Below are 23,143 nucleotides of genomic sequence, written 5' to 3'. Positions count from 1 at the left end.
CTTTACGCCACAATTCCAACCTCTACATCTTCTCTTGCCTTTGAGGGCCACCTGAGCCTACAGTCTACGATGCCGCAAACAGACTCATATACACACCCCAGACAACGCCAGCCAAGGAGCCAACCAGGTTCCTGCCCTCGACAGTTTTCACCACCACAAAGTTGAACAAGCTGACGGCAGGCCAGAGGCTGAGACCCGCCACCATGATCGGATAGAATTCCAACTTTGCCAGCTCGAGGACCTGCCTCCAGTCGACCTGGCTGTAGTCGATGGCCTTGCCGCTGGTCAGGAAGGCGATGCCAGCTGACGGGTCCGTGGTGAGGGGCCGGTGGGCCATAGCCTGCTTAATGCTGTGGGTGAAGAAGCTGAACATCAGGGTGTTGAAGGCGGCGCCGACGGTCTGGTCGAGTATGAACTTGATGATGGTGTGGGGCACGTCGAGCTTGGTCTCGACGAGCTTGCCCTCGCGGGCCTCGCGGTCAAGCTCTTTCTCATTGGAGCGGGATGCTGACTTGATGGCCTCCGACGATGGGACGGTCTTTGTGGCCGGGAAGGTTGACTCGAGGAAGTCTTGCCCTGCGAAAATGTGAGTGAGAGAAGTCGGGTGAGACATTAGGCGCGAAAGGATAGCCGGTGCAAGTGAGGCAGCGGTAGGCCCTAGCTTCAGGACTTACACAGGAAGTTGGGCGGGGTTGAGACGACGGTGTACAGGAAGAACTGGAAGACGGGGATCCAGTCGATCACAAATTGTTTCTGGGACAGAGTAAGCTGACACGCGCAGTTGAAGCATCTAAAGCCAAGTAGTTGCATGTCTCGTTGTGAGGGAGGTAGAGATCATACATCGCTCCTGTAAGCTGTGATAGCCTGGGCCAGGATGTTTGATGTTGCGCTCAGCACCGCGCTCTGGGCGGTGGCCGAGACAATTGGTGGCAGAGCCATCTTGAGACTGGTACTGGAGCTAGTCCTGGTTATCGAGCGATGTTCCAGCAGATCTGTCCGCACGAGAATTTGCTTGTTTTGGCTGTCCCCCCTTGACCGAGTGCGAGGCGCGAAGAGTACAGTAAGAGTCTGCGCCCAGCCTATGTTGCTTTGTTGCCGGAGCAGCTGACGTCATGGAGCAAAGACGGCAAAACAAAGCAATCCCCCCCCCCTTTTGCATTTTGGAGCTCACACCTAACCCTGGGGCAAGGACCGTGCCGATTGCAACGCCGTATTTCGACTCCCGCCTGTGCACGATCGGCAAGATTTCCCTTGCCCCGAGGGAGGACACAGCAGTTCGAGTTACCACCAACCTGTTCGCTTCCCGAAGTCTGACTCACAAGATGAACGCTCGACTGACAACCTAACTCACTGGACTGAAGTGGCCGTTTGATCGTGTTGCGGTTCGAGGTGAGCAAGCAGTCTCTCAAGTCCAAGTTCAATCCCATCCCATCCCGCACGTTCCGTTCCGTTTTTCTGCGTGGCCTCAGCTCCGGCCCACCGTTGCCCGTGCAGCACGGCGCCGTGCCCAGCTGTTCCCGCAACCCCTCTACTCCGCAACCGACGGCCGAGGTCCCCCAGGCCCCAAGCCCGACCAAGATCCGTCCACGTTCCGAGTCTCGACGGGATCGCGAACCTTGATCTCCAATTGCCGACCATTGGCACATTACCCGTCGCTATAGGTTCACGTTCATAAAACATCATGCTCCCGCTGCACTCGTTCCGGCATGGCGGACCCTACTGGTCTCGCAATTGATTATACAGTCTCTGCACAGTTATGCTTCAGATTGCTCGACATATGCGAGCCAAGCTATATAGAGTATCTTCACTAAAAAGCTGACAATCATGCTACAGTCGTCGCAGCCTTCACATTCGCCCCGGGGCTCCAGGTCACCTGAAAATCACCTGACGTCGACATCGCTGTCCATCTCCTTCAACCTCACGCCAGCTCCTGATTCCCAGCCGCCATCACCCGTCTCTTCCATCTTCTCATCCACGTCCTCCACACAGGCCAGTATGGCATCATCAAATGGAGTAGAACCGGTGTCTACCGAGGTTGAGAACCACTACTTCAGCTCGAACCCGCCTCCCAAAGACCTGCCTCGTCATACCAAGCAGGCTGAGGACTTCATCAAATTTCATCATGCTGCCAACCGCCGCGTATGCCTCGTCACGTCAGGCGGTACCACCGTGCCCCTGGAGAAGCAGACAGTCCGATTCATCGACAACTTCTCCGCAGGTACTCGAGGCGCCACATCTGCTGAGTACTTCCTCGAAGCTGGCTACGCAGTGATTTTCCTGCATCGTCAATTTTCCTTGCTCCCTTACTCCCGCCACTACAGCCATGCGACGGACTGCTTTCTGGATTTCCTCACCGAAGGGCAGGACGGGACCGTCCTTGCCAAGCCCGAGTTCACGCCAAAGATGCTCTCCGTCCTGCGCAAGTACCATTCGGCTAGGAGGCAGAACCTTCTGTTGACGGTGCCGTTCGTGACAATCGGTGACTATCTTCATGAACTGCGTGCTAGCGCACGCCTCATGCAGCCCTTGGGCCCAGATGGCCTGCTGTACCTTGCCGCGGCGGCGTCTGACTTCTTCCTGCCGCAGGACAGGATGGCGGAACACAAGATTCAGAGCACGGATGCCGCGGACGGGGTGAAGAAGGCGGCAGAGAAGGCGGAGCCAAAGGCGCCGTCGAAGGGAGATTCGAACGAGGAAGAGACATTTGACAACTTTGACTCAAGCCCCCAGGTGCCGAGGAGTAAGAGGCTTGTAGTGGACTTGGACCCCGTGCCGAAATTCTTGAAGAACCTGGTCGATGGGTGGGCGCCCCAGTGCATGATTGTGAGCTTCAAGTTGGAGACGGATCCAGGTAAGCTGAGCCTTTTAAATCCGCAATTTTTTTTTCACACCGTCAAGGATTCACTTCTATTACTCCCCGCCCTCTCAAGGTTGCGATTTTCACGCCCGAGATGTTTCTTCTATTTGGGAATAGTCTACTGTGATGGACGTGTAGAAGCATTTTTAATTGGACTGGCCTCATGACGAGGAACGGCCCCGGAGTTTCCCCTTCAACGAAGCCTGAGCTTCTCATTCGTGTGCTAACCACTTTCTCAGAAATCCTCGTGCACAAGGCAAAATATGCCCTCGAGCGGTACAGTCACAACCTCGTCATCGGCAACCTCCTTTCCACCCGCAAATGGGAGGTCGTCTTCGTCTCGCCCAATCGTCCAGACAAGTGGATCCGTGTGCCTTCTGTCCAGACTACGGCAGGCCATAAGAGGACGATCAGCGAGACAGAGAAGGAGAAGCCTCTGGATCCTAGCATGCTGCCGGAGGGTGAGCCAGATGTCGAGATCGAGAGTATCATTATTCCGGCTTTGCAGGAGGTTCATACTGCTCATATTACAGAGGCCAGGAGCAAGGAGAATGGCGACAAGAAGGCCTGAGATGTGATACTGCCAGTGTAGGTAAAAGTCGCTGAATCTTCGGACCTCAAGGTGTTTCTTAGCATTTTTCCTTGCTGTAAATACTCAAGTAAGTATATATATCTTAGAAGTATCACACTATTACAGAGGCAACATCGTTCAATGCCCAGCGACAAAACGGAAATAGACAAATTGGAGACGACTGTAGAAGATCAGCAGACGAGCAGACGAGCGGACAGGTTGACTTTCAAGTCATTTCTCTGAGAAAGCAGATACAAAGCCACAAAGACTATCTCAACGCAAGGTCCAGGAGCCTGGTTGTGGCTTCGGATTGACTCTTACAATTTCGCTCAATACTGTCATCAAATCCACGTTTAAGCCTGTTAACAGTATACAATAAGTGATGTGTAGGTTTATGCACCAGAAGATGAATGCGAATACACTTGCCCATTCGGAGGAAACCGTGCTTGTCTTGTTCCACGATAACGACTGTCTTTTGATGTCATGCCACCAAGGTTGACAGGCCAAGGGACAAATGTTGGCTAGTTGAGCTGGTTTTGGTTCCGAAACTTATTGTATAGATTCGGCTGCAGAATTCAAAATGCATCAGATGTTCTTCCCGCCGTTACTGAACTCGCCAAATCCTGGATCAGGACGACTGGTGAAATAAAATTCCTATCAATAAACCCATCAAGACGAATGTGGAATCTGCTTTGTCGGCCCCTTTCCTGCAGGTTGTAACTTCGCTATTAGTATATCCACGGCTCAACTTCGGCCAGAGCGACCATGCCCCTGACGACCCACCGTCGGACAAGACAGTGCTCCTCACACTTCTGGTACTTGGTTCTCTTTGCTTTCTATTTACGGTCTCGGATCATGAGTAGAGGACAAAGAGGGTTCGCACATAGTGATCCAATACTACTTTGACTATGCATAGTGGAAAGCTCAAACATCCAGAGAACAGCTTCCGACGGATGAGGAAAGTGTCTTTCAGTATTGTGATCGACGTGACTCCGCAACGTCACGGTTCTTCTCCATTGCTATGACTCGGACCCTGACGGCCTAAAGCTTCGTGGGATTAAGGTATAAGCCGGATGCTAGCCCTGGAAAGGTCAGCCTCGCAGGATCTATGACGTCTAGTCATCCAATCAATTCATGAAATGAGAGAGTGCGGTTCGACATTTTCGCCCGAGGCTAAGTGGTAGACACGGCCCAATCTGAATCACATTAAGCATGGTCGAACCTTCGCAATTAAGCCCATTTGCTCTGCACTGTGCCGGCCGATCCGGGGCTCCGGATTGAATAAGAATCCAGATAAGCAGCCAAACTCCTGGGGCAAATCCACGTGAGATTTAGAAGAAAAAAAGGGTGCAGTATCCGCTCCGGATCGCCCATCGCCCAATGAGCTTATCGTGGTAGTGGGGCCCCAATCTCGTGATGATCCTCAAATGGATACCTCTGGATTCTAGCTGGACTTGGCCCTGCCCAGGCATCCGAGGCATCGTGTGTTAAAAATGTCGTCCTCCCCGTGCTCAGCAGGGGAGAGGCTGGGCTGCTGTTTCCGAGCAGCCCATCTACTCGCACCACAGCATTCTCAACCGACGGCGCGGTAATGGCCATCCGCTCTTTTCTTTTCGCCATCGCGGCGACGACGCTCGCTTCGGCCCAGATCACCGTTGACGTGACCGAGACGCATCAGGCCATCCGGGGCCTCGGCTACTCCGAGGCTTTTCAACGATCTCAATGGGTCTACAACAACATGTCGGAAGAGAGGCAGCAGGAGATGTTCGACCTCTTGCATGACCCGGTAACGGGTGCTGGCTTCTCGATTCTGCGTATCGGTATCGGGTCATCTGCCAACAACTCCAGGGACTGGATGAAGAGCATTCAACCAGAGTCCCCCGGGTCCCCGGATTCGGAGCCGACTTATATTTGGGACCGAAATGACTCCTCGCAGGTGTGGTGGGCAAAGGAGGTGCAGAAGAGAGGCGTCAACCTCTTCTACGCCAACTCATGGGGAGCAGACGCCTACATGAAGGATACTGGAAATACCGACAACGGTGGCTTACTCTGTGGCGTGACCAACACGTCCTGTGAGACGGGTGATTGGCGCGAGCAGTACGCAAATAAGCTCGTCCAGTGGATCAAGTACTATGCAGAGGAAGGCATCAATATCACACACCTGAACCCGCTGAACGAACCAGATATCGCGGTTCCGTACGCGTCGATGCAGGCGGACGGCCAGCAGACCACCGACATCCTGGAGAAGCTTGCACCCGCGGTTGCCGACGCCGGTCTGGATGTCAAGATCACCTGCTGCGACTGGGCCGGCTGGGAGGATGGCCGGAAGATCCTGAGCGGGATCCAGGAGACCGGCGGCGAGCAGTACCTCAATGTGGTCTCGGGGCACGGATACGGACAGCCGCTCTCAGAGCCGTACGACACACCCCTCGAGGTTTGGCAGGGCGAGTGGGCCGAGCTTTCGAGCTACTTTGACCAGCCGTGGTACTCTGCCGCCGGCGATCCGAAGGGCACGTACGGAGGAGGCGAAGGACTTACCTGGGCGAACAGGATTCTTCACGGTTTCACTGTCTCCAATGTCTCGGCTTTCCTCAACTGGATGGGAGCTCAGCCATCGAAGTGAGTCATTTTGGCCTGTAGACTATTTTGCGTCAAGGCGCTTCCCCGTGCTAACATAAGATAGTGCCGCAACTCCCGTGATCAGGACCATTAATGATACGAACATCCTTTCTAAGCGTTACTGGGCATATGCCGCCTTTGGACGGTAAGTTTGGACCTTTCATTCTGCAACGACTGGTTGAACCTTCTGTATGACTAATTGCTCGCAGATATGCCCGTCAGGACTCATCCAGAGTGACAGCAACGTCCACCACCGACAATGTAACAGTAGCGGCATGGGTGCCCCAATCGGCGTCATTCCCTGCGGGCGGAAACTTGGCCATGCAAATCATCAACAACGCCGACGAGGAAAAGACCGTCCCCATCACCATTGACCAGCTCGCGGAAATCTCCAACTACACCGCTCTCTTGCTGAACAACGACTTCGATCTGGCCGAGAGTGATTCAGTCATTGCGGCCAACGGGACTATTGTCACGGCTACCATACCTGCCCGTTCACTTGTAGTTCTTGCTATGACTGCTGTTTGGCCGTGAGTTGGATCTTATTTTCCCTTCTTGCCTAAATCCAGTAACAGCCACAAGATAGGTACCAGGAAGACTTCACCCTGCATGTACTGACAGTTTTTCGTTAGGGATGATATGGTTGTGAACGCTCAGTCCAAGGAGAACAATGCCTCTAAGCTGCTAGGCATTAGCCTGCCGACATCTGGAGGTTCATTGGGCCTATGGATATTCACTACTGCTATGGTATTCATGGCGCTATAATCCCAGTAAAATAATGATATAATCTCAATGACTTTAAATGATAGCTACATAATAGAGGAACAGCATGTCTATGATTTTGTACGTCATTGGAGATCTTGCTATCAATGCACTCAGTTAAAGCACACATTTGCAAACATCTTGTGGACAATTCGTGTACAAGAAAGATTGTTGCAAGATCAGCAGTAGGACGATGTTCCCACTGTTAGCTAAGCCTGATAATTGAATAACGAAAAGAAGTGGGTCTGTTGGCTGGGTCACGTATTCGAATACGATGCGCGTTTGGGGAGGTTGGTGTTGATTTGTGTGTGTGTGTGTTGCTTACTTGGTTACAGGAAGCAGCCGAAGGCTGTATCCCTCCAAGGCCTACTTATAGCCGTAGGCCCAACGGACCGATCAGGCAGCCACAAACGCTAACGCTCCTTTTCACACAGGGTCACATATAATGTCAGCTGACTATCCAACAGCCCAGGGGAGATAGCTCAATCGGCAGAGCACCTTGACCTTATCCCATTGATTCATTAGGTCAAGAGAGATCCGTGGTTCGAGACCCGGTCTTTCCATCAGTCTCCATCCCTTTTTGCCGCCTCAGTGACAAGCCCCACCTCATTACATATATTAAAAAACCACCGGCACAGGAGGGGACAAGCAGACATAGAGCATAGCAATACAGACATTTCATCGAGTCCAGGGGGGATAGCTCAATCGGTAGAGCCCTTGCCCGCGCGCTGAAGCGCACAGTTCAGAGTTATGGGCAGGGAGATCCGTGGTTCGAGACCCGGTCCCTCCAGTTGTTTTTTTTTATGCTTTTTTATGCTGGTTCTGTTTCCTTTTTGGACGCTTTGCTTTTCTCAGAGGACGGACTTGGATTTGTAAATGCTGTGGTATATGGATGGACACAAATGTGTATCATTGAGTCATCTCTCCTCCAGAGGACCGGCGCAACTTGCCATGCTCCTCAATGACTGACTTGGACGTGTATTCGCATAGCTTCGAATCTCTTCGCTGAAGGAGGCTACGATAATTTCGTAGTACACATCGGGTTGTAGGCTCTTCTTATGGGTGGCGTCAGCTCGATTGTGAGTTTGCTACTTTGCTCGCCGGCTGCCTTCTCAAAACCGTTAGAAGTCGGCGCCAGAAGCAGCAGCTCTGTGTCTGTTTCATTCCCATAAACTACTGAGGAAGGGATGGGAAGCACAAACACGATGGCTGTCGAGGAACTGATCAGAAATACTCTTCACAGGAGTGGAGGTCATGGAGCTGGTTGATCAGGAGTAAAGACTTTACAAGACTGAGTACAGGATAGGAGCTCAAGAAATAGTTCGTGGATACCAACCATCCTTTCCAGGTCGCCATGCCATTCCGATCGCTCATCGGTACAAATCCAAAAATGCTCTGTTTCCAGCAACCCCGAGGAGGAGGGTGCTAATGCCAGTTCGATAGCACTCGTAGAGGTAGGAGTGTCCAACAGAAATGACAATACCCCGAAAGTTCAGTTACATTGAAGAGATATCACCTAATCCATTTGATCATCAGACAAGACTTTTGAGGGCCAAGATCGACATCATGGCTCCTCACTACCCATCCTGCTAACCACCCGACTCTGCACCCTCGACGCGACCCGACTGGGCATTCCCGCAAGACCACTGCCCAGGTCTCGCAACAGATTTCCCAGACTTTCGACCAGCGGTGGCAGTGGTTCTGTTCGAACGGGGTAGTTCTCTCTAAACAAGTTTCTTGCGATAGAAAGTATCTTGCTCGGGTCCGACAGCGGCTCCACCGCCCCTTGAGAGGTCTTCAAAGCGGGCACACCGCGGTCAAATTGCAGGAACGCCTTGGTGTCTCTGGTCTCCTCCTCGTCAAGTAGGACGTATTTGGTAGACCCGCCGCCCGGAACCGAGGATGCTCTTCTGTTGCCTGTGTTCGCTTGCTGCCCTTCTCCTGGTTGCAGGTAGCCTGTGTCCAAGTCATCTCCACCTTGAGGAGCTGGTGAACAGAACAGCCCATACGTCCAGAGTGTCATGCTTGCAAGGTAGACGGCAATCGCATTGAAACCCCTCAGACTTGCTGGAGGTAGCCTCTTCGCATTGGCAAAGACTTGACCCGCATGCCAAATTGCATATCGAGCATCTGAGGTATTGGCCCAGTTCTCTTCCAAGGAAGCTCCAGCGCGACGTGACTCCTCTTCTCCCAACTTTCCGGCGAACCTCTGTATCTCGTCCGGTGACACGTGCATGATCATTAAAAATAATTCAACAACGATGGCAAGAAGGGTACTGTGGTTGCGAGGGGTATTTGACGTATGTATGATCGATGAGAAGCCACAGAGATCCTGGTATAGTTCCTGGTGCTGAGACTTTAGCCACAGGCGATTTGTACCTCCCCTATTTGCTGTTGCAAAGAAACGGACACCCTCGCGATAAGCCCAGACCTGACCCCAGTAGCCATTGAGAACGGCGCTGTAGCACAGGTCAATGTCGATAAATTCTTCGAGCTCATCTAGGACATCGACACAATGAAGCACCTCGGAAACACGCGGGAGCGGCCTGGGCATGGTCGTCTTGGAATGATGGACCTGGCGCCACGCCTCTGCCGTCGGAGCGCACCAGAGATCACGAGACGCGGGGAGGCTAAATGCAAGTTCGCTAAATGAGACCAAAGGATTCCTTTGGAGAGAGATAGATGTCTGGACATCGTGGGAAAATAGGTGGAGTATGAGTCTGAGAGCGGTCAGTTTGCGCAATTTGACCGAGAGCGTAGGCTGAGAATTACCTCTTGTAAGATTCGCGTGATATGAACTTCTTCCACTTCGTCTCAAGAGCTTCTGGAGAGTCGGAATCTAGCGGAACTAGGGCGGGAGAGTCTGCCGGGGCGGAGAAAGCACCAGCTCGTCGGAGCATCTGGACCTTGTTAGTTTGGGCGTCGATAACTCCATTCCGGAGGGCCACTTACGGTAAGGAGAGGCTGCAAGAAGCTCTCTGCTATCTCCATTTTCCGTTTGAACCCACTCCATATCCCCACATCCAGAGTGAGCATAAACGTTTGCAGCGCGCTCAGATTCCGAGTGTGGATATTGAGCTTCTCGAACTGCGTTCTTGGATTAGTATTTCTGCTCTTGTATACGTTTCCATGACTGTACAGGCTTACCAGATCTGAGACACCTAACCGCACGACCTCATGCATTGCAAGTCCAAATTGCCAAATGGCTGGCACGGAGATGAAACTGGCGCCGCTCGAAATGATAGCTGCCAATAGCTCCGGAAGCGCGTTCTCAGGGTTGAAGGAAGGAGGATGTATCCAGCTGTCAAACTGGTGCTCATCCTGGACGAAATGTGCTTGCATAAGGTAGTTGAGCAGATCCAGAGTAGGAAAAGAGGGCACTTTTGCCGGGTCCTTGTTCTGGGCCAGGACGATGGAGAATATTCGGTCCCGTTGATGTGCAGTCATCTTCAGCCTCCGCGATGGCCTGTCCATGAGTTTTCCAAAAGCGGGCGATTGCGAGATGGACTGCTCGTCGATATGGAGAGCCTCCTTCTGCTGCTGCACATAGTCTTCCTTCTTGGGGTCCCACAACCATGGCGATCGCTTGAATGCGGAGTGCCCACGCGAGGAGTCTCTGACTGTGTTCCGCGGAGACGGCTTGGTGACCGCGTTGGTACTAGAAGATTGTGGGCTTGGTCCTTGGAGGTCGAATTGTGGAATGGAAAAGGCATCAAAGTTCATATCCCAAGACATTGTGAAGTCCATGTCCTGGAGGAAATTGCTCATTGGATTGAAATAGACCATGTCGTCGGAGATGGGTTCAATCAAGGAAGCGTTTTGGCCGATGACATCGGGCATGAAGGGAGTGGGCTCCATGGCGTCGTGCATTGGTATATGAGCAGGCGGAACATGGTTGTTCATGACTGAACCGACAGTGCCACTGTCAGAGGGCGAGTCGCCTGTTCCAAGAAAGGGGTCAGCGAACATTGTAAATGCGGGATGCACGACAACTGAAATTCGCTGAGGGCTGAGGCGGAGAAGTAATTACAAACCTTCTGTGGAAGTCTTGTACTGATACGAGCGTCTCGTCGAAGCCTGACAGGCGAGCTTCTTGGCGCGGCATCGACCGCAGGGTTTCTGGTCGTCACATTTGGCCTTTGCAGAGGCACAGGCCTCGCAGGCCTGGGCAGCTCGATCGCTGCGTCTTATAAATGACTTTGATTTTCCAGCATCACGATCATGGGTAGCCTCATGTCGAGTTAACAAATCACTGTGGATTCAAGAGGGTCATCAGTCAAGCACTAAATGTAACATCCTGGATTGGTGATCTTGAAACAGCGAGGCAGCAAGCCACGCAGACGCGTTTGAAGACAGATGGAAGAATGGCTTGGGCCTGGGGGCAGTCCTACGCTCGATTGAATCTCTTCGGGCACCTGGTGCATTGGTATGGCCTCGCATTCTCGTGCGACCTGAGATGCCGTGTAAGGTGGTGTGCTCTCTCGTAGACGCGCTTGCAAATGTGGCAGATATGGTTGGAGGAGGAGGTGGAGGAGCCGGGAGGCGGAGATGTGTCGGACCGCTTTACTTTCTTCTGCGGCGGATGGTGCTGAGGCTGATTTTGACTCTGCGCCTCAGCTGAGAAGATGGATGACAGCAACAGATCAGAGCCTGCGGCGTCACACAGGATGTCGATGCCATTCTGCTTCGTCATGGTCGGTCGCACAGGCGTGGGCGCGCGGTGTTGCTAAAGTCAACGAGGACAGGAAGCTCAAAGTTCCGGGTGGAGGAGGGGGGACCGGCAAGTGGATGGATAATGAAGCTGGTACTCTGGTGCTGCTCAAGAGCAATTGGAACTGGCTGATTCGTGTCGATCCAGGGGTCCTTTCGCCCTAGTCCGGAGCCTCTGGGGACGCCAACAGCACATTCCCCAAGCTGCCCTGCGTTTCAAGCGCAAAGATTCCGTCCCAATAATGGTACAGCTGCACGTGCCAGCCTAAGAAAACGGGCTCTACTGTAATGCAACATGCGCCCTCTGCCTTCGTGCTTGTACATATGGAAGGGTGGTCCCTTAACCTTCTCCGAGAAGTCCAAGACGTTCACGATGCCCGGCAATGAATGCCTTCTTGGGCATCTCCTCTCAACCCCAAGACCCCATGTCTTAGCCACCGAATCTGCAACGTCGGTCTAAGGTGCTTTTGCTAGAGAAGAGGTCCGTGCAGCAGCCCAAGAAAAAGCATCAGGGCGGAATCTGTTGCTCGAGAACACAGCAGCCAGCCATCTCGGCCGGTTCTGCTATGCAATAAGTGCCTAGTGCGCCGGGTAGCCCCACCCCCGCAACGACCCAAGCAGCCTGCGGAAACTTTATCGGCCCCGGACACCGAGCCATGGGGATTTAGTTAGAGAAAGGTCGAATTCCACGGCTGATTCCGTCATCCAAATTATTTTCCCGCATGACTGGACCTGGCTTCCTGTGATATATAACCCTGGGTTGGGGAGGTCTTCGCTGGCCGCTTGGTCTTGACTGGGAATTGGGTTGAACCAACTCGTCAAAATTGATGTGACGACTTCGCCGAAAACCCACCCGAGCATGTCGGACTGATACCACTTTAGTCAAAGCAGATGGGTCCATAATCCGGACCGCAGCCTTGTCTTGGTGTGACATACGCACGATGTGGGGTTAAACGCTCAGAAGAAGTCGGACAAGTCGGCATGACGTTCCTGTGGTAGTCTATGTGCTGAGGATATTACAGCTCTATTTTCTTCGTCGCGGCAAAATGCTGAGTGGAAACAAATATGCTCGAATTCGGTTGGTCTTTCAGAACGTGCCTGGGATACCAGAAGCCACCAAGAAATGCGGATGTATGCTATGTAAAGGGACGAGCCACAAACGCGCTGCGCGATGCACTCCATATATGAGATATGCGATGAAACCACGACGCGGAGACTGGCTGAATGTTGCCAGAACGCGGTCGATAGTTGAACCCAGACGAACGCCGGAGCCGCGAGAGGCGATCCTCTCTTGCTTGCATTCAACCCTGCAAGTGCCGATGTGATGATGCAGACAACGCCCACCCACAAAGTCGTCCCAGTAGACAGCCGTGACAATTAGAGTGAATAATGACTGGTGGCAGTCCTCACTTTCGGTACAGCTCCCTCAACCGCCCCATCTTCCGCCTCACGCCCAGCCCGGAGCCCCTCTCCCCGCCATCCGCCGACGGCCCGTCGCCATCGCTGATCTCCAGCGACATGCTCGGCCGCGCAGACCCGGCAGGGTGCTCCTTCTGCAACTTCCTGATCTCCCGCCTCTCGCCCGTCCACGTCCCCGACCGCCTCACGTCGACCAGAGAGTTGCTCGTCAGCCACGACGAGGGACCGCCGGACAGGGTGTATGATTTTGCCCTCTTGTGGTTTAACTGTCCCTGCTGGTGATCAGCGCTGACTTGGCGGGTCCGGGTTGACTTTGATCGTGTGATTCCCGGAGTTGTTTGCAGCTGAGACTCGAACTGTTGCTGTTGATGCTCCTGTTGTTGGTGGTGTGAGTTCTCGTGGTGTGATGTTGAGGACTCCGGGATCACGACGGTCCTGTTGTCGAAGTGGGGGTATTGATTCCGACGACGATGCAGCTTGTTGGGTCCCGGTGGCGGTAGTCTCTTCGTGTGGTCCTGAATGAGAGGGCGGGAGAGCAGCGAGTCTACGTGGGAGGTGCGAGAGTGCAGGGAGCGTATTGAGACCATGTCCGGGTCCGGATAGCGGGACGACCGGAGCGACTCGGCGTCCGCATCGGCGAACGGGTCTCCAAGCAAGGAGTCGAAATGTGAGGCGGGATCGTCCAAGTCCGTGGCCATATGTGCTCCCCCAATGGCCTGCGAGGGCCGCGTCGCAAAGAACGGTGACATTATGAGTAGCCTCTCCGGATCGTGAGAAAATCCAGATGTCCTTTGAAGAGAACTCGAGTTAGGAATCTCGACGTGCCCGCTTCCCACTCTCGAATGTCACACAATGAAGCGCCACTTGGTCTCAGTTTCCTTCGAACCCGTCCAGCCGGACTCCCACGCAATACTTTGACGCCTGCAGAGCAACGAGAAATGCAAGACTTGAGAAGAAGGCAGTGCAACTGGGAAAGGCGGTATCAGTCCCTCCAGGGGCTGTCGGAGGCTGTCTGGTTGTCGCGCCACGAAGACCTGCTACTGGCTCGATTGCGAGAAGGCCGAAAGGAGGAAATGGCCGTGGAAAGCTGCAGTCATGCGAGTAAAGTAACCCAGGGTGAACTGGAAATAGAAACGAGGAAAACGCAAGAATGCAGAGACAAGTGCAAGTGAGGTCAAGCAAAGATTTGTACACGTACAGGAATCATGCGGGTCGGGGTTGGGCTGGCCGCCTGGCGCCTTGAGGCTTTGAGGCTTTGGCAGCGATGCTGGGCGCAACCCTGCTTCCTTGCCCGCCGTGGTTGCCACCGACCAGCGACCAACCCTGCTTCTCCGCAGCTCCTCATCAGCCTCCCCAGCCAGGCCAGCCCGAATCGGCAACCACTGAATGGCTCGGCTGTCCTTGCCCAGCCTGTCACGCCTGCCGTGGCCTGCCAGTAGGCGGTCACTGGCCCAGTAGGCCCAGGTGCCTTATCGTCGCCTGCTGATCGGCGCCACTAAACTGGCCCTAACACCACAGGACCACCTGGAAGCAGTAGAGACTCGTCAATTGTGGCAAGCAACAATTGCCAGAAAGGGGCTGTGAGCTGGTCATCGATGTGTGTCCGAGACGAGACGGTACATTGTTTCTCTTTTCTTCTTGTTTGCCAAGGACAACAACAAGCAACAAGGTATTGTAATGGTCACGGACAATAGGCTTCAAAGTTGCAACAAGACGTAGCCCTCCCTCAATTGCACTCTGACCTCGCTCGTAGCGCAGACCCCTTACACCGAACCCAACAAGTCCAAAACCATACGTCAAACCAAGCAGCACGCGCTCACCGCTAACTGGAAGTGCTATCCACCCATGTAAGCGCGCATAAGCAAGTGACACCAGCGTAACCTGACTTAAAAATGACCTGAGCGACACAAGATAACTCAGCTACACAGATGTTTCTAAGTGATAAAGATACCCGTTGGATGTCACTCCCCTTCCGCTGTGGAGGACCCTGGGTGCGTGCATAGGCGCAAATGCAAAGCCCAACGGGCAAACGAGGGCCAATCGACGGGGCCGTCGCTTCTCAGTACCACGGTTGGCGCTTCCCCCGGATCTGAAAAACCTACGACGCAGATCATGAGATGGGCCCGTGGGCGGAGCTCCATATTGATTCGGTATGGCATCTCGCAGCTTTTCTTTTTTGTCGCCGCGGATCAAAGCTGTACCAACATAGACTTGACCACAACAGTCTACCAAGAAAGGTAATTGCCATTCAAGTTGACTGCAATCTCGACACGCGGATGCCAAGGCCAGTTACGAAAAATGATTCTTGTGTTCCATTTTCAGAACCCACGATGTATTGTGACCTGGCTACTCTAGCGGTCACATCAAATTTCACTCAAAACAAACTTCAATGTTTTCATCTGCAACAGATCATCGCATTCATGCTATCAAGCTGCTCAGGGTCGAGTATGCCAGTACAAAAACTACGGCCCAAGTCGACCAGCGTTGCATTCATTGCTGCACCTGCATCCGCGCCGCTGCCAGGCCTTCCAATGATGCATCACGAAATTCCACCATAGACCAGAAACTCAATCAGAAACGTTGACCAACTCGTCGGGTATAATGTCTGTATGTTATCTCCCAGCAAACAAAAAGAGGCAAGAAGGAACAAAGAGGGTACCACCGGCCATAGAAAACATTGGACAAGATGAGCCCGGAATAAGAAACAATTCCCACGTCTTGGGAAAGACTCCACCATGGCCCCCTTCGGCCTTGGCCTTCGCTGTAGTATTTCAACCCGTGGACCTGTCATAATTTGCGACCGTTACCAGGGCCCCGCTGGCCCAGAAAACTCCGTTGAAGACTGAGGTGCTTCTCGTGCAGGACATAAGATGAAAAGAGACAAAGAAAAGTTGATTCGGCAAGGAAGGTCCGAAAGGAAAGTGCATATTTCATGACGTAGAGTCGCCTGCGATGTGTAAGTCCATGTGGCTGGCGCGAGGTGATCAACCATGCTCGTGTGAATCGAGGACCGATTGCCCCAACTCGAAAAGCACGCCTCGCATAAATGATGCTGTAAAACGCCGAATCGATGCAAGTATATGCAATCCTCGATACAAAACCAGAATATAATATGAGGGATCGATAATTGATGGTGCAAGCGGCACCCTAGCCCCAGATGGGCGCATTTCTGTATGCCGGTGAATTGTAGCTGTGCAGAATCCTGTAAGGCGGGTTATCCATGGGATGTTGTGGTCCGCTACCCGTGCTCATATTTCGACGATGCACGGAAGGAGGCTTCGACCATCCATGAGACATGCTGGGTCCCATGCTTTGATGAGCCCCTGGCGGCCTGTTCCGCCTGAACCCGTCGATGCTCGACTGACGCCTCAAAACAGGGTTGTTCATGTATGCTTGGGCACCAGGTACATCAGTTGGGGTCGAGGAGGAATTGTGGCGCCGAGAGTCAAGGGATGGGTCGTGTGAGCCAAGAGAGTTCTGACGAGTGTTGGGATTCCAGTCAGCGGTACGGTATTGAAGGGTACCCGGAATCGACACAACTCGCCGAACGCTGTCCAGAGAGCGCTGAGTGTTCAAAGATGGAGTTCGAGGCGTAGGAGACGGGCCGCTTGCAGGGTCGCGCCCGGCCTCGTGTCTCTTTTCGTGGAGGCCATCTGAGTTTTGAGGGCGATGTACCGAGCGTGGAGGGGGCGGAGGGGCCTTGCGCAGTGAGCGCGTTGTCATGCTGACCGGAGGTGGACTTTTCACCTTCCTCGACGGCGAGCTCGCCCTTGAAGTCGGGCTCGAGGGAGATAGAAGTCGGGGTGAGGGAGCTGAGCCGCTTAATGGCATGGTGCTCAGGCTGTAAGTTCTCAGTGGCTGGCGCGATTCCCGAGAGGAGGTCATGGTCATGGATCTTCCCGGCGATTTCCTCTGCTGAGTTTGAGGATCAGTCGCTGCCTGAGTAGCAATATAAGGATTGCTGCCCAAGCTTGTGCTTGCCGAGATGTGACTGATGAAATCACCCTCCCTAGCAACCGATTTCTTAACTGCGGTTTCATGCACAGTTTGTGGGTGTGAGACCTCCTTGCGCGTTGTTGGCACTGCTTTTGATACACTCGGCTTTTTGTTTGGTATCATGGAAGCCGCGGCTTGCTTGAAGTTGGACTGCATAGAGGTAATTGTTTGCCTGATGGAATGTTCCTTTGCATCTCCAGAGGCAGTGTCCTCATCCTCACCGAGACCGTCGTCGGTGTCATCAAAGAAAGTTGGAGTAGGAGGAAGCTCATCCTCCTTGGCAATTTCGAGGCTTCCAACACTAAGGATCGTTTTCAGCGTTTCTTGACTCAGCTGAGACTTCAACGCAAGCCGCTTTGCAGACATCGGAAAGCGGCCCGTGTGTTCGTGCAATTTCTCCTCGACATCTTTAGGGATCGATGGGACCTGATCGTTCACCGCGTGAGTCACATGCACTGTCAATGGTGCTTTTGAATGAGCTGAGCCCCTCAGACTCAGAAATCTATGCAACCGTCCATGCTTTTGTGAAGTGCTCGCGATGCTTAGCGAGGATGCCGACTCAGATGCATCAGATTTGGCACTTGCCGGGGTCGGCGGAACAGACTCGGTCTTCTTGAGGTTTCGAGTATCTACCCGACTAGTGTTGATGGCCGGAAGCTGCTGTCGAATTCGCTTCTTTCCCGGACTCTGTGGTTTGGCGTGAACATCCTCCACCACGGTGGGTTTCGCCTGCATCATGAAGGCGTCATCTTTGGGGGGTGGCGTTGGAGGCCTTTCGTCGCCAGAACCACCCTCATTGACGGCCGGGCTTGTGCGCTCGACCACCTGCAGTGGTTCTTGACCTTGAACCTTGGATGCCTCTCTTGCGCGTTCCGTCGAGCTTCGCACTGCATCCCTCTCGACAATTACAGGTTTCCTCCCACTCCGGAATGAGCGCAAGGAGACGCTAGAGCTATATCCAGAATCGGCCTTGGCCAGAGAGCTGTGAGAAGTCGAAGAAACCGACACTGCGTTGGATACAAAACCACTGTCAGACCTTTCAATCACTGGCTCGCCAGGCTTCGACGCATCATCTGGACACTGTGACGGCACGCGTCTTGCGTTCGGGTCGACTCTGACGTCCAGCACCTCAACAGTAGAGAGTTCGGTCTCACTCTCGTCTTCCGCTTCAAACAGTTGATCCTCGGCCGCGGGCTTAGACTGCGTTTTCAGGACTGGGCTAGCTGGGCTTTTGGGCTCGGGCTCGGCCGGACTGGAAAGAAGCCCCAACGGAGAAATGATTTCGATTTTACCGCTCGGAACGGTCACCGAGAGCGTCGGCGCATTGTGCTCGGTGCGGACTGTAGGAGCTGGCTTCGCTGAACGGCTACTGCTCTCATCCAGTTTCTCGGCGGTCGCAAATTGTACGAAAGGCTGCGTATGGCGCGGTTTCGAATCGCTGATCACCTTCTCCTCGCGTAGTGGCAGCTTTGTAAAATAGCCGAGGGAGGCCCCAGGGAGCTCAAAGTGATCGATCTTATCTCCTAAGGGTCCTGAGACATCAGGGGTCAAGTCGGGACTGCCATTAATGATGCGTAACGTTCCAAACTTGAACCCCCCGGTCGTACTATAGTCGCCTTCTGTAGGCGTGACTACACGAGGAATATCTTGCGTGGCACGGAATGAGGCAGGGATGGGAGGAAGTGGCGGAAGAGACACAACACGACAGTCTGCCCCGTCGAAGGACGCCTGTCTTGATATACTAGGAGTTGCCGGGAGGCTGTGTCTATGACTAGTCCTGGTGGAAACAAGACCCGGGCGGACACTACGTGTGGCAACACCAGGAGTCTGAACTATGGAGCGTCGGCGCATAGGTGGGTGCAAAGACATTTCGGAATTAGACCGGCTTATTGCGGCGCTCGTTGGCTGTACGGGCAGCGAGTCTCGTCGCCAAGCTGGCCTCCTTATGCCGTCGGGCTTTGGCTCATGAAGTGAAGTCGACGTATTGTTCCGAGGTAGACCAGGCATTTGCTCTGGCACGAGACTCAATATCCGCTGGGCTTCGTAAGACGAGAGGTCGTACGCCCATGAAGCGCGCAATCCGGCGGATGGGCAACTGCAGACTGTCAGCAAAACGTGGACTTTCGCAGGAGAATAAGCGAGTTACCTGTCAGGGCTAGCGAGGCCACCGTACACGTTCGGCTCGGCCCCGAGGGTATTGGTGTTCACAGAGTTGGCTCTTGAAATCGCGGGTGGCTCTGACGGCAGAGTTGGTGACCCAATGACAGTATTCCGTCTGGACCTGCGGCGCTCTGAGGACTCCTGGGAGGATTTGGACCGGAATAGGCTGAGGCGTCTCTGAGGCTTGGGCGGGGAGAGGAAGGAATTCCGCTTCTCGCTGTCATTGAACTCGTCTCTGTTGATGTCAATGGACAGCGTAGAAGTGGCAGTCGTCGAGTATGGGATGCTGAACAGGTCAGGGCCTGGATCCGAGGAGCGGTTGGATGTGTTCAACTGGCCATTGGGGCTCAATAGGGGAGGAGTGCCTTGGTGGCTGGCTACTCTGGGTTTAGATAATCTGTGGAACGAACGGCCTTGCGGCTCTTTTGAGGGTGCGTTCCCCATGTTGGCCGGCGGCAGGAGGTTTTCGAACCCGCGAGGCCGGACTGGATGGGTGCAGCGGTCATGCGATGGATGAGACCGCCATGCCGTCAGTCAAGCGCGAGAACGGAAGATGGGACGACTGGACGGTGACGCAAGGCTGTCGTCGATGGCCCCAGGCAGATAGGCGAGGGGGGAAAGGATGTGCGTGGGAGGGAAGGGTGAATGAGGATGAGCACCCAGGGATCTTCGGTGACAGAGGCGGGATAGGCTGAATAGACTAGACGAGAACCAAGTGGATCAACGGCGCAGGCGGACGGGCTGAGTGTGGGCTGAGTGGTCCGGTCTTGTCTGGTCTGGAGTCTGGAGGTTGGAGTTTGGGAAGAAGTGATCTAGTCGACAGAGGTGCAGCAGTGAACTGCAGGTCTGGGCAGAAAACCAGTTCTCAACGCCAGCTTTTCTGGGTCAAGCCAATTGAGTTATAAATTAATTAATGAAGCAATGGCGGCTCCGGGGGGTGGCTCCGTGCTAGTTTCGATCGGGATCTCAACCGGGACAGGCCTTGAACCGGATTTCCGACGACTTGGCTGGGCTTGACGTGACCTGACTTGGGACTTGGACTTGGTCTTGGTCTCGGACGTGGTCCTGTTGTACTTGTGGCCGAGGCTTGAGTGCTTTGAGCAGTTCGATCCGCTGGTGTCAAAGGCTGTGGCTGGCGGTAGACAGCGGCAGCCAACCAACTAGTTAAGAAAAGTGAAGAGGGGGCAGGAGGGGTGTTGCAGAATCCTGCTGCAAAACAAGGAAGGCGGGCTATGTATGGTATAATAAGGCGGCACCTATAGTTCTGTGCTGTGCTGTATTGTGTGCTGGAGACAGATTCGCAAGGGGCAGAATGGACCAGGTACAGTAACACGATATGGTTGGTGGCAGAGAGTCAGTCGAAACATCGGCCAGCCAGTTAGTCAGTCAGTCAGAGAGAGAGAGACTGGGAGACTGGAAGACTGGGAAACCTGGAGACCGGGAGACTGGGAGGAAGGGGTGTTTGTGGATTAATGCAAAATGCAAAGAGAACGGACGGAGGGACGGCCAGACTGACAGAACAGACTGACTGACTGACTGACGAAACAGAAAGACAGAACAGACACAGGCAGACTGACAGATGGACCATGGACCAGTCCAGACAAATGAGGTGAGGTGTCAAGGCCCCCGCTCGCTTCTTCGCTGGGCCTCTGTCTAGGCCTGCAGCAAGGCAGTGGCAGAGTGGGCAGCTGCGGAAGTAGTGGTCAGGAGGCGCTGGCATTCGTGCAGGTGCATGTTGCAGGCACAGGCACGATATTGTTGCTGCAGCATGTTGGATGTCCTGCTGCCCCCGTTGTCTCTGGCTGCTGGATCTCTATGGCCCCGATGCCCTGGGAAGTCCTGTGCGTGCTCCACCATCGGCGCATTTTAGAAACAGGGAAAGGAAGTTGCAGGAATCCATGGGTTCTTGGGGGAGGAGGTGGGAGAGCCAAGTGCGGGCATGGGCCCCCTGTCCACACCTGAGGCTGCGAAGCAGGCAGGCCCCACCCCTGCTCAGCTCCTGCCCTCCTGCCCTCCTGCTCTCCTGCTCCCAGTCTGCAGCCAGTATGGGGCACCTACTGTATGCAATGTACGTACCATCGCCACTACTACTCTTTTGTGAGGGAAGGATCTCTCTTGCCCCCACATTACAATGTGTCTGATATCTGATATTTGGTAATCAAACAGTATCTGGGCACCGTAAATGAGGCCATCTCGGCCGTCAACTAGACAAACTGTGTTCAGCTGGGCCGAGTCTGGTCGCTTCTCGATAGGGTGGCCCCGCTGTCAGATCAGAATATCCCAGTCAGCCATGGCAATTTCCATCCTGAATCCCCATCCAGACAGCCAGACTTGCCATGGGCAGCACACAATACCATTGTTCTTGTGTAGAAAATCCGGTTTTCTTGCGACGGTCCAGACCACACTCATACTACCGCGTAAGACAGTACCTAGGTAGTCTAAATCCAAATACTACTACGTGATACCAACGGCTGGCCCTCAACACATCACATGGAGTCGCCAACACGCCGGTCGCTACCACTCTTCGCTTCCGCGTCCTAGCACCTGATTGGCAGCTAATCTCCGCCTTGAGACTCCTGCAACAGCCGTTGTGTTGTTTGCCCGGGCTGCCAGTGCGAAGCCCTGCGCCTCCGCAGTACGCTTTCTCTAGGCGATGCCACTATCCCCGCCCGGCTGGTTCTGTACCCCAGCCAGCCAAGGCTGCTTACTACATACTGACTGTGTCACTGTCTAGTCTAGATGCTGTCCATCCGTACGGGTAGACAGAGGTGTTTAAGTTCTATCCTATATCACGTCCACCCTATATCTCGATCCCGGGATACAAAACGCCCGAATCCCACCATGGAACCCAGCATGGCGCCTCGCGCCGTCTTACAACGGACGGCCTTTCCCGACACTGTGTAGCTTGCAGCTAGCAGCTAGCAGCTTGCTGCACACAACGACGTACCATACACACACAGCTCCCAGCTCTCAGCTTCAAGCTCCAAGCTCCAAGCTCCACGCACTCAGCTCCTCGTGATCATGCACGCAGCTGTGAGTATTACGCGTCTGGGCGGCGCAGTTGACCATGCATCTCGAGGAGCTACGGCATGGCGCTGCATGCAGCCAGCGTGGCCTACTGTACGATCATCGTCCAGCTGTGCTGCTACTACTGTACATTCTCGTCCACTGGTTGGCGTTGCCGTTTCAAGACGCATCTGTTTCAGCCAACTCCTGCCCTCCCGCACTTTAGGTTGGCTCGCAGAAGACGATATGCAATGACGATCCAACAGCTCCCCGGCACGACTGCTCGCCGTGCGTTTCTGTTTCTCCATCAATACTACAGTACAACATCCGACCGCTTCCGTGCCTCTTCGATAGCCCTGTATCGATGTCGTTACATTGCGTCTTCTCTTGGCAGTGTCAAGCGGTTCGTCCGAGACCATCAGGAGCACTAGTCTTGTCTTTGTCATAGTCTCAAAGCTTCCAACCTGAACTGAGAGCGGCTCTTGTCCAAACCAAATCAGACCAGGATCGCGAGTGCATGCATGTATGCCATGGCTGTCCTGCTTGAGATCCCCACGCAACGAAGCCAGACCGCCCCGAGTTAGCCAGTCAGGGTGCCGGCGATATTTGGCAAAAGCACCTGCAACAAATCGCCGTTTCCAGCCAAGCTTGCAGCCTTGCAAGGTTAGGGGTCGCATCGAGATTGCAAGACCCGGCGGTGTTTAGAGTGCGCCCCTCTCGGCATCTTCGTGGCAGCCGGACCGCACCACTTGGCCGCCCAATCACTCTTCGTCGTTCAACCTCACTTCACCTTCTCGAACCAAGCTCAGCTGTCAAGTTCATCCTCGAGGACGTCATGGTTTGGGCCGTCTATTCAAAGAAGTGGGCTCTTTCTTCAGACGACGGTCATTAAACTAACGGAAACCTGTGCACTCCCAAGAGTTGAATCTCGATCTCAATTTCTCAGCCAGAACGGACTGTGTGATTGTCAGGATACCCCGATAATTAACTCATTGCTCTCACCGATCCTGGGCGCACATCATTCTCCCGGTCAGCTTTCTCCG

The 23,143-nt window shown here is 53.9% G+C and overlaps 6 protein-coding genes across 6 annotated transcripts; 2 read left to right on the top strand and 4 right to left on the bottom strand.

The window, feature by feature from the left end:
• Nucleotides 1-64: 64 nt before the first annotated feature.
• On the bottom strand, nt 65-939 carry J7T55_011589 (mpv17 pmp22 family protein; the record flags this gene model as incomplete). The annotated part of the gene is made up of 3 exons (XM_053136135.1): nt 65-576; nt 675-753; nt 841-939. The coding sequence occupies 3 exons, from the start codon at nt 937-939 to the stop codon at nt 65-67; spliced, it is 690 nt and encodes a 229-aa protein (XP_052999395.1).
• An 885-nt stretch (nt 940-1,824) lies between these two features.
• J7T55_011588 (DNA/pantothenate metabolism flavoprotein) lies at nt 1,825-3,428 on the top strand (the record flags this gene model as incomplete). The annotated part of the gene is made up of 2 exons (XM_053136124.1): nt 1,825-2,851; nt 3,097-3,428. The coding sequence occupies 2 exons, from the start codon at nt 1,825-1,827 to the stop codon at nt 3,426-3,428; spliced, it is 1,359 nt and encodes a 452-aa protein (XP_052999394.1).
• Nucleotides 3,429-5,019: 1,591 nt separating this feature from the next.
• On the top strand, nt 5,020-6,812 carry J7T55_011587 (cellulosome enzyme; the record flags this gene model as incomplete). Its single annotated transcript, XM_053136114.1, has 4 exons — nt 5,020-6,047; nt 6,112-6,192; nt 6,257-6,577; nt 6,680-6,812. The coding sequence occupies 4 exons, from the start codon at nt 5,020-5,022 to the stop codon at nt 6,810-6,812; spliced, it is 1,563 nt and encodes a 520-aa protein (XP_052999393.1).
• A 1,561-nt stretch (nt 6,813-8,373) lies between these two features.
• Nucleotides 8,374-11,502, bottom strand: J7T55_011586 (Zinc finger protein rsv1; the record flags this gene model as incomplete). The annotated part of the gene is made up of 6 exons (XM_053136105.1): nt 8,374-9,454; nt 9,582-9,709; nt 9,762-9,896; nt 9,957-10,750; nt 10,844-11,061; nt 11,261-11,502. 6 exons carry the CDS (start codon nt 11,500-11,502, stop codon nt 8,374-8,376), a joined length of 2,598 nt encoding a protein of 865 aa, XP_052999392.1.
• A 1,423-nt stretch (nt 11,503-12,925) lies between these two features.
• On the bottom strand, nt 12,926-13,687 carry J7T55_011585 (uncharacterized protein; the record flags this gene model as incomplete). Its single annotated transcript, XM_053136094.1, has 1 exon — nt 12,926-13,687. The coding sequence occupies one exon, from the start codon at nt 13,685-13,687 to the stop codon at nt 12,926-12,928; it is 762 nt and encodes a 253-aa protein (XP_052999391.1).
• Nucleotides 13,688-16,437: 2,750 nt separating this feature from the next.
• Nucleotides 16,438-19,538, bottom strand: J7T55_011584 (uncharacterized protein; the record flags this gene model as incomplete). Its single annotated transcript, XM_053136083.1, has 3 exons — nt 16,438-16,853; nt 16,943-19,029; nt 19,081-19,538. 3 exons carry the CDS (start codon nt 19,536-19,538, stop codon nt 16,438-16,440), a joined length of 2,961 nt encoding a protein of 986 aa, XP_052999390.1.
• Between the last annotated feature and the right edge of the window lie 3,605 nt (nt 19,539-23,143).

This window comes from Diaporthe amygdali (assembly GCF_026229845.1).
Source record: "Diaporthe amygdali strain CAA958 chromosome Unknown NODE_2_length_3802984_cov_64_841326, whole genome shotgun sequence".
Taxonomy (NCBI): domain Eukaryota; kingdom Fungi; phylum Ascomycota; class Sordariomycetes; order Diaporthales; family Diaporthaceae; genus Diaporthe; species Diaporthe amygdali.
Note: the sequence above shows the minus strand (reverse complement) of the source record. Positions and strands in the feature narration are given on the sequence as shown.